A 20,384-nucleotide genomic window follows, 5' to 3' on the forward strand; every position below is an offset into this window, starting at 1 on the left:
AACGAGGAAGAGGAGAAGAAGTAAGAGAATGAGGTTTAGTAAGAGGAGGAGAAGTAGTAAGAGAAGGAGGATTAGGAAGAGGAGGAGGAGAAGAAGTAAGAGAATGAGGTTTAGTAAGAGGAGGAGAAGTAGTAAGAGAAGGAGGATTAGGAAGAGGAGGAGGAGAAGAAGTAAGAGAATGAGGTTTAGTAAGAGGAGGAGAAGTAGTAAGAGAAGGAGGATTAGGAAGAGGAAGAGAAGAAGAAAGGGAAGGGGGTTTAGGGAGAGGAGGAGGAGAAGTAGTAGAAGAAGAAGGTTTAGAGAAAGGAGGAGAAGAAAAAGAAGTAGTAGTAAGTAGTAAAGGAAGGAGGTTTAGGGAGAGGAGGAGGAGGAGGAGGAGAAGAAGAGATGAGGAGAAAATAATAATATAACGGAGGGGGTAGAATAAGAATGAGGAGACAGAGCAGAAGGATGAGAAGAAGAGGAGGAGGAGGAGGAGACAAAAGGAGAAGAAGAAAAAGGAGGAGACGACAGATAAGAAGCAGAAGAAGAAGATAAAGAAGACAGGAAGAGAAGGACAACAAAAAGAAGAAGGAGGGGTAGAAGAGGAGCAGAACTCTGAATGAGGAGGAGAAGAGAATGTTGGAGGAATATCAATACAGCTGCTGCCTTGCAAGAAGAAGTGAAGCTGTGTGACGTACCTGCAGCTTTCAGGTCCATCTGAGCCATGTCTTTGGTTAGTTCACCGGTCTCCACTGCTACTCCCTCTCCTTTAATGTCTGGCACTGCGTTCCTGCGACCTGTACGATCACAGTTTATGAACTCTGAATATGACGCCTCAACGTCCATCATCTGCTCACAAACTGCCCTCTCATTACACCTGAAAGAAACAAAAGAAGACAAAAGATAGAACATTTACTGTCTGGTAAGAAAGCAAGCCAACAGTTTGACTAAAATCTCTTTTGAGTAACTCTATATAATGAGCTCTGAAAAGGAAAATCCTAACACACAGAAAACCTGTGAATCTCTCAGTTCAGTAATGCCCATGACAGAACACGCCGTCTGATGAATTGGAGTAATTATTACTTCAGGGGCTCTATTTCAACGCTAAAGTTAATAGATTCAGCCGCTGAACTAATTTCATGGCCTAATTATATAAGAGAGCCAAAAGCATTCATCCAACCCTGGATGCATTCGTCATTCTTTTCATGCTTGTTTACACTCAGGGTTTCTTATGAGTATCAGTGCAAGCTTGCAAATGGAGCCTTATTGGCACGCAAACAAGAGATAAAAACCCAAAGCGATCGATTAGACACTTTTTGGAGCTCATCAAACTGCTTTCAGGAAGGAGAGTCATGGGTGGGCATTATGATGAGAGAGGAAACCTCCCAGAGAAAGTATCCAAAACACATCAGCTGCTCGCTCACTAAGTGTCCCCTAAGTCAACATGCAAACCCCATTTACTTTAACCAGTGCTGGCGATAACGTCTCAGAAGTAACACGCTCATATTACTCCTTACACCATAATATCCTAATGACTTTTTCAATAAATATTTAAAAGTATAACTATAATTTAAAATAACCAGTTTCTATTTGAATACGTTTTAAAATGTAATTTATTCCTGTGATACAAAGCTGAACTTTTTAGCAGACATTACCCCAGTCTTCAGTGTCACATGATGCTTCATTTTTTTAAATATTTTTTTTTATTTGGTGGTCAAGAAACATTTCTTAATATCATCAGTGTTGAAATCATTGAGTTGTGCTGCATGGTATTTTTGTAGAATACAATTATTATAAAAAATAATAATAATTGTACTATATTAAATATAATATTAAATACTAAATATTAAAAATAAAGATTTATAAATGTCTAAAGCCAAGACTAGTGGAAAAAGTAATGCAAAAGTCACGTTTTTGCACAAAAAAAAAATAATAAAAAAAATAAAGCAATGTTGCAATATTTTAAAACGTAGTTATTAGTTCTATTTTTAGTACACTCTTAAAAATAAAGGTGCTTAAAAGGTTCTTCACAGCGATGCTATAGAAGAACCATTTTTGGTTCCACAAAGAACCATTCAGTCAAAGGTTCTTTTAATAATCTGTTATTAATGTTTATAATCTGAAGAACCTTGTTTCGCCACAAAGAACCTTTTGTGAAACAGAAAGTTATTAGGTAAAAGATGTTAAAGGTTCTTTATGGAACCATTTAGACAAGAAAGGTTCTTCTATGGCATCGTGAAGCACCTTTATTTTTAAGAGTCTACATACTACTCAAAGTCTTCCATAAAAAAAAGTATCAATTCATTATATCTCTGAAATGTCTTTCCTTTTTCATTTGATATCACCAATCAATTCAATCGTTTCATGATGGATAAAATCAAGTTCCTGTTTCGCTAAGAGAGGCATCACATTGGGCTGCAAATACAAATGTTGGTTTTATGCGTGTTGTTACTCTTAAATGCCACTTTGAATCTGTTCAGCTGGCCCGTCTGAAGAGAAGAAGAAGGGATATTCCAGAGGAATGCGAGAGGGCAAGAGAAAGACGGCAAACACAAATAAATGTGATGCTGTGTTGGAAGCCGAGGGGGAGGTAGTGAGGGAGAAAATTACAGGGTATAAATCATAGTGCTGGTCTTCACTGCTCATCCCTCCTTTCTGCATCACTCCTTCCCCTTGAATCACCTCTCTCCATCCCTTTCTCATTTCTCTTTCTAACCCTCCTCTTTTTTCTCTTTCTTTTTATAGTGCTCTCTCCCTTTCTATTATTTTCAAACGCTCCGGTAGTGCTGAGCAAATCAGGGGTGTAAGAACAATCTGGAAAGTGGGAGGGACATTTGACTTGAAAAGTACTGATTATCTACCAAAATGTGGGCAGAGATTTCTGCAAGCAATTTTCAAGAGCTATGGATGCCTATGTCGGAATGTGTTGCGACAAAAGTTCACTTTAAAACATCACTTTTGTGAATCAGGGGTCAAAGTTTGGCTGGTTCAATAAGCCCCTGCTAGTAGATGATGATAAAACACTTTGCAATGCAAGTTCATCTTTGTTTTTCTTTGTGCAGTTTAATAGCATTCACAGAAATTTACTATATTTTTGTAATTAAAACCAGGATTAGTTCACTTCCAGAATAAAAAAATTTCATGATAATTTTCTCACGCCCATGTCATCCAAGATGTTCATGTCTTTCTTCAGTCGAAAAGAAATTAAGGTTTTTGAGGAAAACATTCCAGGATTTTTCTTCATATAGTGGACTGAAGGTTCAAATTGCAGTTTCAATGCAGCTTCAAAGGGCTGTACACGACCCCAGCCAAGGAATAAGGTATCTGTCATTTTCTAAAAAAAATAATAATAATAAATTTCATATACTTTTTAACCACAAATGCTCATCTTTCACTAGCTCTGCGATGCGCATCTATGACTTCACGCTTTACGTAGTCACATGGAAAGGTCACGCGTGATGTAGGCAAGAAGTAGTACTGAACTCCATCTGACTTTCTCCTCCAACTTCAAAATCGTCCGACATTGTTGTTTTACCTTTTTTTTGTAAAGGGCGTTTGATTTAGTCTCTGCAAGTTCACTTTGTAAACACTGGGTTGGTACTTCTGCCTAAGTCACGCGTGACTTTTCCAACGATGCATGAAGTCATGGACGCGCATCGCAGAGCTAGAGTAAGATGAGCATTTGTGGTTAAAAAGTATATACATTTTTATTTTTTTTGTAAGTTGCTTTGGATAAAAGTGTCTGCTAAATTAATAAAATGTAAATATAAACTGTAGTGCAAGACGAGCATTTGTGGTTAAAGTATATACATTTTTATTTTATTTTTTTTCTAAATGATCGTTTCACTAGATAAGACCCTTATTCCTCAGATGGGATCGGGAAGCTGCATTGAAACTGCAATTTGGACCTTCGACCTATTGGTCTCTGTTGAAGTCCACTATACGGAGAAAAATCCTGGAATGTTTTCCTCAAAAACTTAATTTCTTTTTGACTGAAGAAAGAAAGTCATGAACATCTAATCAAATATTGCAATGCCAGTTTTTCAAATATGCAGTCGTATTCTGATGCATTCTGAAATTTAGCGAAAAACCGTAAGGCACTCAGCAACGTTCAAGGAAGCTCCACATGGCATTGGTTTACATTACTTAGCATCATACTGAAGATGATCTGCAGTGTTTTCCTCAGCTGTTTGCTATCATATCATATCATATCACCTGTGCACATTCAACACTGGCCAGTGGCCACTGTGTGTTTTATCAGGCTGAGTCATTACACATAACGTCTGCCAGCACGAGCATGTCAGTTACCCGATATGCCCAACCTTAGGTCAGCCAGGACCTTGAGAAGTGTGAGCCAATTTCACTTTCATGCAACTTTGCTGAGGTGTTCTCCAAATATCAACCTGTTTCCGCAGAACCTAATTACTAATACTCCCATGTCCTAGATAATGCAGGAAGAGAGTTTTTTTTGTATTGCTGTGACCCAAGTCAGCAAAGGTCAGGCTCGGGTCACAGCAGCTGATGAAGATTTGGAACAGTGGCCTGCAGAGAGCTCAACTTTCCAGAGAAGGGGCAAACTGAAGAAAGAGTCATACAAAGTGCATGAGGCTTTTAAGAGACTCTTCCCCCCCAAAACACAAGCTGTGCTCTATTGAAAAAGTAGACATAATAATGTCTTACTTTCACAAGAGCTCAAAATGCACTTAACATCCCAAGTTGATGCCTGGCAACACAGTGTTGAATTTCTATGCTACTGTGGATTGCAAAAAGTTTGCCTTATCACCGCTTACACATTTGTGTTGGCCAAAAGCATGGGAATACACACACACACACAAAAGTTTGGGGTCAGTTAGAAAGAAATTAATATTTTAATTTAGCAAGAACAAATTAAACTGATCAAATGTGACCGTAAAAACATTTGTAATGATTTCTATTTAAAAATAAATGTTCTTTTAAACTTTCTATTCATTAAATAATCCTGAAATAAAAAAACATATCTTGGTTTCCACAAAAATATGTGAGTGAGAGAAACAACCCACAACTTTTGTACTTATTGTGTACATATGTATATGTTTTTTTTATTATTATTATTATTATTTAATATATTATTTTATGTAATTTCTTTTTTATAGTATAGTTAGCATGTTAGATGTTTTACCATCTCTTTTAATTTCTCTGCTTTTCAGTGGCCAATATAAAGTGCTCCAGCCTGGGAATCCTGAAGTAAAAGTTTCTATATTTAGTGAGTTTATCTGAGGCAACAGGGGGCTGTTGCTTTGCTTGGCTCAAATGTACAGTGTTCGGTTACTTTCCATTTACTCTCCCAAATTTCATTACAATAAAAGTTACAATTACACTAAGGCTCACTACAGGTAATTTGATACATTTTCCATGTGGCCCATCTGACTAAAACAAATCTTTTATTTGCTGATGGCATTACAAGTAGGAGGAAATGGGAGCCAACAGTAGCTGTAGGCAGCATCAGAGGACAAACGACGCAGGTGTGCGCACAACAGAAACATCTCACATACCAGAGGGAAAACAGCCTAGCTCTCACCCTTAGCCTGCAATCCTCATAGGATCAAGAGCGAAAGCCTTACAAAAACACCAAGTTGAGTTCTGACGTATTCATAATTTGCCTGAGTTCTGCATCGACAGCAGGCCTAAACAAAATGACAAACCCAGGTTTAGCCTTTATTTAAATAAAAAACCCCAAACAAACAAAAAGCAAACCAGTGGAAGGAGTCTTGCTTCCACTCTCACTAGATGTTTCTGGATATGTCCAGTGTCTAAACAGTCTGCACAGCCCACTGGGTACATAAACTCATTGCTCATTTCCATATTTGGACAAATCATGAGATAGTAGGCCCCATCATGAGAATGAAATCCAGCTGACTAGATCTTTACTCAAAATGAGAGTCAACCACTGATCTATTGACAATAAAGGGATAGTTCTGTCAAAAATGAAAATTCTGTAATTATTTACTCGACCATTATTTGGTCAAATTTTGTTGTTATTTACTCAAACATTTACTCAACATGTTTCCAAACCCATGTTTCTGAATTTATAATGAATAGCTTGGTCTCCGTTTTAAGAGATGAGCACTTTGTTTTTTTGTTCTTGGTTCCCTAGGCCAGTGTTTCCCAACCTTTTTTTAGTCGTGGCACCCTTTGGAAATTTTAACAAACTTGTGGCACCCTACAAAATTAATTTTGTCACAATATTTGAATTTCTAACTTTGATGTGATAATTTGAAAAGTATAGATATTCGGTACAACAGGAAAGAACTGCAGAATATAATGTCATTAAAGAAATTAATAATGATAGCAGAAATAAAAAGTAACGACAGGCCTTCAAATTAAATAAATTGCTTTTTAGTTTTTCATTCGACAGACGGCACGCGGCACCCCGGTTGGGAAACACTGCCCTAGGCCATTCAGATCAATCATGAAAACAACTAAAACGGCTCATTCAGCACCCATCAGGTTTTTAAAGGGATAGTTCACCCAAAAATGAAAATTCTGTCATTAATTACTCACTCTCATGTCGTTCCAAACCCGTTCATCTTCGGAACACAAATTAAGATATTTTTGATGAAATCCGAGAGCTTTCTGACCCTGCATAGACCACAAAGCAACTGACACATTCAAGACCCAGAAATGTAGTAAGGACATTGTTAAAATAGTCATGTGACATCAGTAGTTCAACCTTAATTTTATAAGGCTACAAGAATAATTTTGTGTGCAAAGTAAACAAAAATAATGACTTTCTTCTCTTCCAAGTCGAGCATGAGAGCACCACGATGCATAAAGGTTGAACCACTGATGTCACATGAACTATTTTAACAATGTCCTTACTACATTTCTGGGCCTTGAACGTGGTAATTCTGTTGCTGTCTATGGAGGGTCAGAAAGCTCTCGGATTTAAAAAATATCTTAATTTGTGTTCCGAAGATGAACAAAGGTTTTACGGCCTTGGAACAGCATGAGGGTGAGTAATTAATGACAGAATTTAAATTTTTGGGTAAACTATCCCATCGTGTTCTGCATCTTGGTCCATGCACAACTGCTCTAATATGTGGACTGTAAAGGTTAGCCCAGGCCTGAACGAAAAAAAAAAAAAAAGACCATATTTTACTTTTTCTAGTATTATTTGACTCATATATATATATATGAGTCAAATAATACTAGAAAAAGTAAAATATGGTCATTTTACCAGCAACTCTGTAAAGGTCCTTCAGAAATTATGTCACTTTCCTCAGTTTATGAAGCTTGCATCCCACCACCTTGTTCCTAGAAAACACCATATATGGCCCTTCGGTAAAATTATCTGTCTTAATTATCAATGTTACGGCTGTGATGGAAAGACATTCTAGACCACAAATAGCACAATTCACTAACCTCAAGAGGGAAAGACACTTCCATGAAAAGCAAAGTGCTCAGACAGAGACAGATCGGTGCAGCTCAGGAATGCACACTCAAAAGGAAATAAAATGGCTCTGAGGTTAATATCATTACACCACAACACAAGCTAAATGTTTTATGGCCAAATATGCTCATCTCCAATATGCCTGTGGCTTTCAAGTGTAGAAACATGAATGCATATTGAGTGGGTCTCTGGCACTCTCCAGTCCATCAAATCTTTCACAGGGTGTGTCAATAAATGCCTAAGCAATTACATGCATGGTTTAAATACTTTTTGCTCATAACTGCTTGACTTCCTCCATCAGTCCCTGGCTTGAAAGTGCATGTGGCCACTCTAAGCAAACTGTTCAGTCAATAAAGAGCCTCTTCCGTATAGGCCGGAACTGAATGGTGAAGATGGGACCCTTGGGACAAAAGCCCTTACTCCTCAGCAGCAGGAGATGAACCATAAAAGCAAGAGACTCAAAGTTCACTCTAGACACTTGATCTTCACCCAGATCACCTGTGGACTGAAAGGCCGCCAATGGATCCCGTTTTCAGCTATTGCATCAAACTAATCTCATTAAACCTGCTGTAACACGAGCGTGGTCAATAACGGTCTCAGAGAGGACGAAAATGTTTCTTTGTTCTCCGTGTCACTGTGATGCTCTAATCATATAATGGCACAGTACAGTTGTGGGAGCCTTTTATTGCAGCCATGAATGCAGTGTGAATCAGTACACCTGCAAAGCAAATAGGTTTCATGTATAGCCCTCCATCCTTGCGGCTGTCAACCGATGAATGGGAGATCTTCTGAACAGAGTGTAACGGGAGCTCTTACTGATATTATGAACAAAGGCCCGGGAGCTCAAATGGAGGATACAAGTCTACTACTACAATTCTACTGGGACCCTCGGTGCCTCTGAGCATAATGAAAACATTATCTTGTGGTGGTTGCAATATGCCCAAACAAACAATCTTAAATGAAGTAATTTAACATTTGCCAAAGGAATAAACCTGCATTTAAAAAATGCAGTGGAATCTGCCAACAAGCCCTTTGCAGAACAAGCACAAATTAAAGTAATATTTTTTTAGTTTATCGCTTTAAGTTAAATTGTGAATCAGATTTTCAGTGTGCGCTCAGACTATTGGACCCTACAGTGTACAAACAAACAAAAACACACATTTAGATTTTGGATGAACAAATTAATGAATAAAAAAAACTAACAAAAAAATCTAAAAACGTCAATGTGATCTCCAGTGTTGAAATTCACATTGAATTTGGTCAAACAAACAAATAAAGGAACAAATTAATAAACTAACAAATGAATTAACTACTGAATGAACAAAGAAGCAAATTAATGAACAAATTAACAAAAAATATAAAGTTAACAAATGAACAAATGAATGAAAAAAACAAATAAAGATAAAAAGAACATGAAAGACCAAATAAAATGAACAAACAAATGAATAAACAAAAACAAACGAATGAATGACACAATGGCCGAACAAATGAATGAACAAATAAAACAAACTAATAAAGAATGAACTACTGACTAAACAATTGAATGAACAAAAACAAACAAAATAATAATGAACTACTGAGTAAACAAATGAATGAACAAAAAACAAACTAATAAATGAATGAACTACTGAGTAAACAAATTAATGAACAAAAACAAACTAAAGAATGAACTACCGTCTAAACAACTGAATGAACAAAAACAAACTAATAATGAATTAACTACCGAGTAAACAAATGAAAACAAATAAATAAATGAAAGCACAAATAAATAAACTAATAAAAATGAAAACAAAAAATTAAGAAATCAGTAATAAATCAAACAAATTACAGATTACAGGAATACCTCTCAAAAGCCATTTTTGGCACCCTGTTGAATCATATAGGCCTACTACCACAAGATGTACATCTCAACCTGTGATAGAAACATGGCAATCAGACTAAAATATTTCTGCTAGCATTTGTTTGCTTATTATGGCAAAAAAAAATACCCAAGAAACACCCAAATGGGGCAAGTTTATGTATAGAAATGACACAACCTCCTTTTCATATTTCCATTAGACAGACATGCCACACACTGCTGACTGCAGGAATTTCAGGCCTTTTAACAGGGATTTTAAGATGAAGGAGTCTGCTGATACTACATTTAAAGCTCCTGTTTTTGGCAAGAGAACAAAGTTTATAATAGCTCCTCCCAAGGAATGAAGTAAGCTTGAAAAATGCCCCACATTCTGTCTTTATCAGGAAAGAATTTCTGGACACAGCGAAGCTGCATCTAATCAAGTTGAATAGACTCCAGCCTGTCTAAAGAAGCAAGCACATTTAGTTGCTCTTTAGATAAGTGCCCCAGCTCCAGCACTCCCCTGTTTACTCCGATGAGCCACAGCTCAACTGAACCAACACACACTTTGTGTTCACATGACATAAGTGACTGCCCATTCAAGACGGGGGAAAAAACACCCAAACAACCATCGAAAAGGCATTGTTGTTTTTTTTGGCATTGGTAAATCTCACAATTCAAAATTCATTTGCTGTCGTCCTACATATCCTGCCTCCTTTTGAAGGGTGTTGTTTTGTGTGTCCACATCTATTTTTCTCAAGCAACATCAAAAGAGCCACTGCCTGAATTTCCACACTGGAGATATTATTCAGGACCAAGAACGGTCACCTTCTTCCACCGACCAAGAATTTCGTGCCATCGTGACGTTTTAAATGCCAACTTTACAGTCCCCAAGCACTTTCACAGCCTCTTATCAGCATACTGTAACATTTCACGGCCCATGTTCAGCATCCCCTGGAAAAGGTTATGAGCCCACCGCGAGGGAACTTTGTTGGTACATTACACATCCATTGCACCTAAAATATGAGTGGAAGGATCTTTGATCACTGATCATATTCTCCAGTGCAATTACTTTCAAATCGCCAAACAACACTAAAGCAAAATAGTGGTAATCATGAACAAGTCATTAAGAAAATAGAAAACAATAAAAAATAAATAAAAAAATAAAAAGATGAGCTTAATTATATTTTAAAAAATACAAAAACACATTTTAATTAGTTATTTTAATCAGCTTTTTGCAGTTGTCATTTCATTTCAATGATGTGACAAATGAATTTTTAAAAGAACAATTACTTAAACTGATTCTCTAATGAATAAAAGCTTATGAAAATTACATGCACTATAATTGTAATACGCAGCATATAGTTTATAATGGGTTTAGCATGTCGCACCACAGGACAAGTTATTCTCAGTCATAACAATTTGAATCCCACATGCATGAATCCATACAAATACGCAAACGTTTAACTTATTTTATGCTTATTAAATGTTGAAAATATCTCTATTATGTGGAGGCATCACACCACAGGACTAAAGTAAACATGAACATGAATAGTTCCACATTAACATTACAAATCTGAATAATAGGAGGCAAACTCACTTTTCCCAACTCACAAACCTTCAAAATGTCTAATTTACTTCCTGTAGGGGTCTTGATTAGCAAAGTTTAAGGATCCACAAGAGATCATTTATTTGGAAATGGATTTTCTCACTCCCCAAGACTCAATAACTGGTGACAAAATATATTACGATTTTTTTTGGTCCATTTTTAAATAGACCCAATGAGAAAAATGAACATATACTTAAATTTAATTTATATCTACATTGTTGACTGACATTTCTGAATTTCCCAATTCATGATTAGTGCAGTCACACCACAGGGTGTTTATAATTTTTTTATTTATTTAAATAAAATAAAATAATAAACTGTTCTTTGCTGTCAAGCAAAATCCAAATGTAAAAGAAAAAAAGACTTGTGTTTTTCTACTGTACATCATGGCAACTACCCAAATATTATGAGAGATACATGGCTCCATTTTAAAATTCTGTCGGCATAGATCTAGAAGCACATTTTTAATGCCAAACACAGATTGCATGTAAAACAAAATAGCTCTGAAATGTGTGATGGGCATATTGGTCATGGAGGTGGCATGAACACTGTGCAAAGCAAGAAGAGAATCTGCCAGGCCTGCAGTCATGCAACTTGTGGATGAGATTGTGGTGTCACCCACACGTGACTCACTCTCATTCGTCCTCCTCTAATGCCCAACGGGACCGGCGCCACTCTATCCATGAGGATTTTACAGAGGATCAAGACGAGAATTGCAAAGCTAATGCAGAACGTTTGCGGTCAGGCAAAAGAGGAAGTTTTTCTCATGTCATCGAGACCCTTTCAGCTCCCTGGGCGCTGAGTGAAGAGCTGCTACTTTACAATCGAAAGATTTTCAAAGCCACTAAGAATCAATTAACTGAAGATTTGGAAGCGATAGCCGAATCGAGATTAAAGCCATTTTCTTGCACTGATGTCGGGAGGCTTTTAGTTCACAGGGCCCTTTAACCGAGCGTGTATTTGGTGTTATTACATGAAACAAAGTGTTAGCATTTAAAAAGGCTCGGGGAGATGAAGGTGTGGGACCGCCGCCTCTTTACTAATGCAGGAGTTGATGGGCTTCATTTCCCTGTGTGGCCTATCAGCCCTTTTGATATCAGAGCAAATATTAAATAATAATGAGGACACTGCAGGGAGACCGAGTCAAATGTTAGGGCAGTTTGAGCCCGCTGAACTTTAGAGCCGACACACAAAGACACAAATCCATCTTTAATAATTGCACAGCACCAACATCCAACACGGTCTCAACATTATTTGCCTGGCACAGGTGGACACCTCAATGTATTTGCCTCATTATTTGAAAGAAACACCAACCTTCAGACTTCACAAAGATAAAGAGCAAAGAGCTTGTGGTTTGTCTTCCTTCCTACTTCAAATACAATTAATATCTAGAATAAGCAGGAATGAAAACGTACCAACTCGAACTCTTCTGAAAATGCAGAAGACTGCTATTTTCCCTAATGAAAGCACAGAAGAGTTTTACTTTGAAATGTTCTGAGGGCAGAAAGGAAAAGGTCTCAATTAAGCAATCATTTTCCTGTCTGCTAAAGGGTTTCCTTTTAAACCACTTTAGAGGAAGCAAAACTCCTATGTGTCACTGAAAGATGGCATATATTTTTTCTACAGTTATGATGACATGCAAGCCCACATGATGCAGCCTGCAGTCAACCGTCACAGTCAATCATCCGGCCAGAAAATTAGCGTTTGCTGAGAGAGTGAGAGAGTTCAAATCTCTGTCTGAGCCAAGAGTATCGGTTGTCTGAATCAATCCACTGTTTATTTGGAGGCATAATTACCACTTATTGTTTTTATGCAGCTCTTTCCCCAATTAAATTCGCAGCATGGAGGTGAGAGAGAGAGAGAGAGAGGGAGTGTGCTAAAAGAGTTTAGGATTTCCCCATGAATCACACATCAGACTATGACAACAGTGACTGAAGGGAGGAATCTTTGCTGAGTCATGAACAGGTGGTGTCGTTCAGAAGATGACAGCGGGAGTTTATGTGACTGGGAATGTTGGAAAAGGACTAAAAATGAAAAGTTCTCCCAAAAATTCTTTCATTATTTACTCACTCTCATGTCAGTTAAATCTCTTTCTTCGGTGAAAAACAAATGGAGGACAACTTTACCATAGTTCAAGCTCAATTTGTACTTTTCTTTGGTTTTCATGAATCTTCTGACCAACCGTGATGTAACAAATTGGAATATTCATATGAAATCATAGGAATAAGATTGAATTGGTACTGCGGAGGGGGAAGTTTTCAGTGCCTTCATTTCAGTCCGACTGGTCTCAAACAATGCTACTGGCTTAAAATATAGTGCATTAGTAGTGGGCTACAGTTATAAACAGGTAAAAACATCAGGCAAAGCATTGTACAAGAGTAATGTCTTTTCAATTGTTCCTAAAATTTAATGATTGGAGGTTTACAGCATTTTTATGCACATGCAAACTCTTTGCCTACAAACAGTCAAAAGGTCACACGCCTTCCGAAAATAATCACGCTGCTTGGAAAATGAATGGTTTGCACACAAATTACAGTACCAAATGCCACACACTGAAATATGCTCACCATCATATGCTGCACCCTGCTATTACATACTGCACAAACAGTAGCATAGAGACAATGTCAATGATAAACAAGATCCTCAAATGTAAAGAAATTTTTCTAGCAAGACCAAAGTTGTGGGAAAGTGAAGAGTGCACACAAAAATCTATGTTCTTTCACCATTTAATCACCCACATGTCATTTCAACCCATTAGGCTACATTATTTTTTACAACAAAACAGTGAAAGTAATAAAGTCAAATTATATTTTTAAAGAATTTACACAGGTTTTTGCCATATACATTTACATTTAGTCATTTAGCCGACGAAAAACAATATTAAAGCGACAACATTAAATTCTAAGTCTTCTAAAGTAAAATGATAGCTTTGCTCGAGGAACAGACTAAAATAAAATTAACTGAAAATCTTAAAATCAAAAATAATCAAATGTCTGGAATGTCTTACGGCGCGAGTTTGACGTCTTGAGTTTAGTTACTTCTGATTTGACAGCTGCAGCAGGGATTCTTAATATTATGAGCAACTGTTCCTTTAATGAAAAGATCCATGTGAAAATCTTTTAAAACACTCATAATATATACACATATATGGAGGAAAAACACATACTGGATTGGAATGACATGAGGGCAAGTAAATAATGACAGAAAGTTGATTTTTGACTCAACCATTCCTCTAAAGGGCAGGATATTGTCTCTTTGACAGGACCTTGTTACACGCATCCAGTTCTGCTCTTGCATTAAACAACACATGGCCTTAACAGGAAGCAGGTGGGACGTCTGTCCTTGTCGTTTATGTCCTTCTCCTGCACCCGAGGTCTGACTGCGAGAGAGAGAAGAGGATACACAGAACCAGAAACACTGTACCAGTGAGCATCTGGTGTGCAGACAGACAAGAACGGAATACAGACATATTTATTATGCTTAAAGTGAAAGTTCACCCAAAACAAATGTTACATTGGACCCCACTGACTTTCATTGCCCAGACTTTCATTGCATCGTTTAAGTAGCTTCTATTGTGTTGCACACAGGATAGAAGGTCATACGGTTTTGGAATGACATGAGGGCGAGTACATGACAATTTTCATTTCGGGTCTATAATACCAATTCTACATAAAATGATGCATAACTCTTCAATGTCACTGACACAAGTGTTCATTGAACGGTCAACCTCAGGGTTTGTGGGAAGTTTTGTCCTCACTGACAGCCTGAACAATATAAATGGACCCAGAAAATACTCTTTAATCGAAGTACAGCCGTATTGCAAAACTGTATTTGCAGGCCCAACAAAATACTAGGAGATAAACTGAACATCCTTGTGGTAAAACACCTCTAGCAATAATCCACATTATTCTATGACAGTTTTATCATTTATGCACATGTAGGCGAGATCTTCCACCCAGTGCCCACAGCCACCAAATCCAGACAGCAATTAAAAAGAAACGTACCGGACAAGCAAACAAAGCTAAACAGCTGTTAAGACTTAAAGACTACCTGTCACTGTACGTTTCCACCTTTTTGCTGCCCCATCCTTAACCCTTTTCTCACTTCCAATTATCAATACGTTCAAGCTAACAACCATTATCCAAACTTATAGTCACAGTACACAGCTTCAGTTACTTACCAAATGCACTCCGAGTGCTAATGACATGGTGCTACAAAGCTCTCTGAGGACCTGAATAAAGGCAGTTTTATTTTAGTCCACACGAGAAACAGAAAGCGGCATCCTCTGATCCTAGTGTTTATGAGAGAGCCTCCTCTCATTCTCTCTGCCTCACTCTTTCTCCTTCCTGTCTCTCTCTCTCTCCGCAGCGAATGGATCCCACACAGCTGCAGCACGCCTCTCTCCCACAGATCAGGGAGGATGTGGGCGTAAAGTGATTTGATTTGCTCTGAATTGTGAAGAGAGGAAAACAAGCCAAACATATCCTGAGAGAAGCTTTCAAATCTTGAATGACAGCCTGAATGAATCTGACCAACGGCTTTAGCCAGAGCCCGCATAAGTACATGAAAGCCACACCGACCATGTTTATACGGACATGAAAATTCAGAATAATATCAGAATGTGGTCATACGTCAATGTTGTAAGCACCATGTAAACACGTTAATCAGCCAATATTCCAGTCAGAACTGCCATGCAAGTATTTGAGCCAAGTGGAATGCAACTTCACCAAAAAAATTAAAAATAAATAGGCTTATAATAATAATAATAATAAAAGTATGATTATTATTGCGAGCATATGCATGTCCAAATAAAAGCAATTATTAGTGCTATAAACACACTGAAGAAGATTTTGAGTCAGGAGGAGATTGATTCTTTTATTCAAACAGTAAAAGAATTTAATAAACAAATAAACAGGCAAAAACATTGTAAGGGTCTCTTCACCGACATTTTGCAATTCAATGTGCTCCTGTGTGCTGTTGTTAAGGACATGAATGAGAATTAATGAGTTGATTACATTTTCAATTTATTTTTACTAATTCGGCAGAGTAAAAGGCCAGAACAAGCAATATTGAGAAAAGAGCATGCATGTAACTTAATTTATTCAGAATATGCTGCTTACATTCATACAGGGAACAGCTGAGTGAGGCATATGTGACAAGTGTTTTTCAGAACAAAGTGTTAACTAAAATATGGCAAATATTAAAATAATAAATAAAACTAAAATAAAATAAATTAAATCTAAATAGTAATATTTAAAAATAAAGAGACAAGCACATAACAAAATGACAAAAATTTAACTAAAATAAAAATGAAAACTGAAAATATAAAAATAAAAGCTACTTCCAAATATGAATAAAAACTTTACTACTATAAGACTGATATGGACCTCAACTGAAAAACTATTTATACCAAGAGAACTGTGGATATAGATTCATATGTTTCGAGAAAATGTCAAAGCCTGATTCACTCAGCAACAGCTGTGTAAATTCCTGCAAGGTATATTAAGCTGTATGCATTTAATTGTATTGATACTATAAAGCTGTAAATTTCATGTGCATAGGCCTGTCATAATAATCAATATATCGACTTATCGCACAAAATATGTACATGACCTCAATAATTTCTGGTGACGCAATATATTGCCCATTATATTTACATAAAAATTAATGTCACCATGTTTTTTGCATTCCACTTGAGCCAGTGTCTTTTACAGCTTCTCGTACATAACGTGGTGTAGTTGGTGCTAGTTCAAATTTAAAAAAATGCTTCTACAAAAAATGTTTCATCTGCAGATGTGGCCTTGTTTAGGGATCTGTGCCTTTGTGCATACGGACATCTGACTGCTAAGTAGGGATTGTGTTTTTCAGCAATACAGTGTACCCTTAATTTACAGAGAAAAGAAGGTCAGGGAAAAATCTATAGATGGAAAAATCTCCATACAAGTTCTTTGTGAATTTTTCTTTTTTCTACTTGTTACTTTGCACTTTTTGTTAGAAAATGTTTATTTACTATTTATTCAAGTTTTTTAAGGCATCTAATATTTTGATACTTAATTTCCACGATCTAAATATTCTTAAAAATTAAAAGTTTGTTGTCATTTGAAAGTGTGTTGGCCTTCTTGCATTATTATGCTATTATATTATGATTATATATTCAGTGGCATGAAATGGTCTTAAAATTACAATAATATTGTTTAACGCAATTATTTCCGGGCCAATATATCGCACAACAAAAAGGTGTTATCGTGACAGGCCTACATGTGCAATAAAAATTATAATAATAATAATCTGAACAGCCCTCTCAGCAGGCTATAACTGAGCAGAGAATTGCTTCCCAGCAATAATATTATAATATCAACAGCCTTACTGATGAGGCCCTCAAGACACTGTAGCACTGAAACTCAATCAAAGCACTTGTGCACACCAAATTATTTCGGGACAACAAATACGATTTTGTGAAGCTTACGGGTCAAAAGCTACCAGTGAAAGACCCCCTAAATAGCCTCTGCTTTGAGCAGAGTGATTTATACATTTAAATTCATGCATCAACAAAATGCGATACTGTTAAGTAACCGATACTACACCGACTAGCAAAAACTTTATAAAAATAGAGAGGAAAACAAATCGAAACAAAAACAACCACAAAAGCCCTCGACAGATACTGTGGCATGATAATGGCTCAAGTACTAATGCAAAACTCTTGCTGTAGACTGACCTGGACGTGTCATGCAAATGAACTTTTCACTTAAAGCAAAGAGCCACGAGAGCACTAACCAAAGTGAGTGCTGCCAGCAGAGGATAATGCTTCTGCTACATCACAATGATAAATGATAATAGTCACAGCACATCTTTGAGTACCACTACCTGCCATTTCATCAACCTACTCTAGCAGAAGAAGCCAAGTGGATGATGACTTGCTGGAATAATATCTTTTGACTCAGAGGTCCAAAACAGCAGTTGCTAGTGAAGATGTTGGGCCATAGATAGAAATTAGAACAACCAAGCTCATGAGAGCAGCAAAAGATACCAGGTGCAAAGAACAAACTGACAGTTTAAGTCACATATCATAAAGTTCATTAAAACACCAATCTGTTTAATACAGTCTAACGTCCACTGTACCATCAAATATTAACATCCACTCTACAGAATTAGTTTCAGACGAATCGACTGGATACATTTACACAGCTCACATGACTATGAAAAATTAAAAAGCCGATGACAATGAAGTGATTGTTCGAGATCGTTTTGCTTCGGATTGTTCATTGTTGATGTGCAGCTCATCAAAACGCCTCAGTGAATCAAGTCCATCATGTCTTTGAGCTCAAGGGTCCCATGAATGCAGAGACCTAAACAACTGACTCCTCACAAGTGAAAGAACTAAAAACAGACCATCTTGCATATTAAACGCGCAGATCAGTGCAAACAGGTCACCCACACACGCATACACTAAAACTGATTACATTTGATTTCTGTAATGTCTTTGGCACATCTTCAGGAGTGTGCCGCCAGAGCACTCTATCATAATAAAAATGTCCATACATGATTGAACCACTGAAACTGGCATAGCTGATGCCTTCATTGTTACTATATTACTGTTGAACTCATGGAAAATGCTCTTAAAGAGATAGTTCACCCAAAAATGTCGTTCCAAAACCATTTTGAACTAATGAAGATATTTTTTATATTCTCTCATCATTTATGCCCATCTATTAAGAGGTGTACTATAATTTGCAAGCTTCAAAAAGTACAAATAGTCATCTTAAAATAAATCCATATGAATCTAGCGGTTTAACCCAAGTCTTCTAAAGAGATATGATCACTTTATATGATGAATAGATTTAATTTTGCCTTTAATTCAGATATAAACATTGATCAACACATACAGATACACATCAAACATAGTCGACAGAATGCTTGCTTGGAGAAAATTTTGGTTGGTTGGACTTTAAATGGACATATATTATTGATGAGAGAAAATATATCTTCATTCGTGTTACTAAGATGAATGAAAGTCTTATGGATTTGGAAGGACATTAGGGTGAGAGTAAATGATAACAGAATTTATTATAAAAAATTTTTTTTGGATGAACTAACCCTTGAATGTCTAACTAATCTGCATGTCTAAACTTGTCAAGACATCCCTCCTCTTCCAAACAAGAGAGTATATAAAGGCTTTTGCCATAAAGAGGCAGTTAAAAATATCATTTCTGTCATCCTTCACTAATCTTCATGTTGTCAGCCAGAATGACAGTCCCAGTAACCATTCACTTGCATCATATGGAAAAGGAGTCATTGAAAGGGTGACTGAGGTTGTCAATTCCTTACATTTCGCCAAACATCTTCTTTCGTAATCCACAGAATAAAGGCTGGAACAAAATAAGGATAGGTAATTTTTCATTTTAAGGCGAACTGTCCCTTTAAGGTTCCTGAATGCACATTGGCAAACATTGTGTTTTGCTTAAAATTAAAAGCAAAAACACTTGGGGAATTCTACTAGTAAACAGTGGCCAAGTAAAGAAAAACAACCCAGACCATTTTATTAAACCAACACCAACTACAGATTTAGATTAGGGAGCATTTACATTTGTTTTGAATATTTTGTAGACGTACAAATGCTGGAATTAAACCAAATAAGCTCTGACATCCTACTCCTTCATACTTGAAAGTCTAATACAAAGAAGCGTCACGAATCATAGCAAAATTGCAATTTAGCCACAATATTACAGCATATATTCAGCATGATCCACAAAAAAGTAACGCGTCAGTGTGCTTTGTTACATTTGTAACGCTTGTTGTTTTACTACAGAAACTATATCGGCTGTAATCAACCATCATCATTGTAACAAGCACTAACCTTGATCCTCTTCCACTTGTTACTACGCCATACGCCATTCACTCTTTGTCGGGATTCCCCTTCATTTCCTAAAGCTCTTCCCGCATTCCACACTCTGATTCAATGGATTTTAATTTATCTTTTCGGAGATTCCTAGTCACATCCAACACTCCACTGACAGTCTATTGAACACAATGAGAAAGAGGGATAGGGCTTTAAACAGCTGTTTCCAAAATGGAGTGATCCCACAGCCAATCATACTCCGTCTGCTCTCTTACCAATAACAGCACTTCACTTTGTTCACGCGGAGCTGCTTGCGTGAAACAAAAATTGTGTGCTGAACAGTAACTTTGAATAATCCGCATCTTGAAATGTTTGTTTTTAGGAAGATTTATGAAAAGGAAGCAAGTTTCCAAGCTGCAGTACGTCACTGCTAGTGCTGAATACCCTTACAAAATTACCATGGTAACCAGTTTCCGCAAAAATACCATACCACAGTGATTTTCTTATTATGAAAATGTGGGAACTTTAGCCTTCACTGTCAGTAAAAATGAACAAATTAAGCAAGATAATTTCTGAAAACTTTATACTTTGAAGAAGATATTAATGTAAGGTGTTTTACTGTAATATATTTTTAAGGATTTTATGGTATTTTGTGCCGGGTGAACACATTTTCCAGCTATAGGAAGAAAGG

At 36.8% G+C, this 20,384-nt stretch overlaps 1 protein-coding gene across 1 annotated transcript in view; it reads right to left on the reverse strand.

Annotated features, from left to right (window-relative positions):
• The window catches only part of LOC107737509 (cAMP-dependent protein kinase inhibitor gamma-like), a 24,679-nt gene extending 4,707 nt beyond the window's left edge, over positions 1-19,972 (reverse strand). The window contains exons 1-2 of the mRNA XM_016549000.1: positions 19,712-19,972; positions 681-859 (exon numbers count right to left, since the gene is read on the reverse strand). Coding sequence (XP_016404486.1) covers positions 681-859; positions 19,712-19,749 — 217 coding nt within the window. The 5' untranslated portion in view covers positions 19,750-19,972. The remainder of the gene's footprint in view (positions 1-680; positions 860-19,711) is intronic.
• Between the last annotated feature and the right edge of the window lie 412 nt (positions 19,973-20,384).

This window comes from Sinocyclocheilus rhinocerous, unplaced genomic scaffold, assembly GCF_001515625.1.
Source record: "Sinocyclocheilus rhinocerous isolate Xijiao unplaced genomic scaffold, SAMN03320098_v1.1 scaffold72, whole genome shotgun sequence".
In the NCBI taxonomy this organism is placed as follows: domain Eukaryota; kingdom Metazoa; phylum Chordata; class Actinopteri; order Cypriniformes; family Cyprinidae; genus Sinocyclocheilus; species Sinocyclocheilus rhinocerous.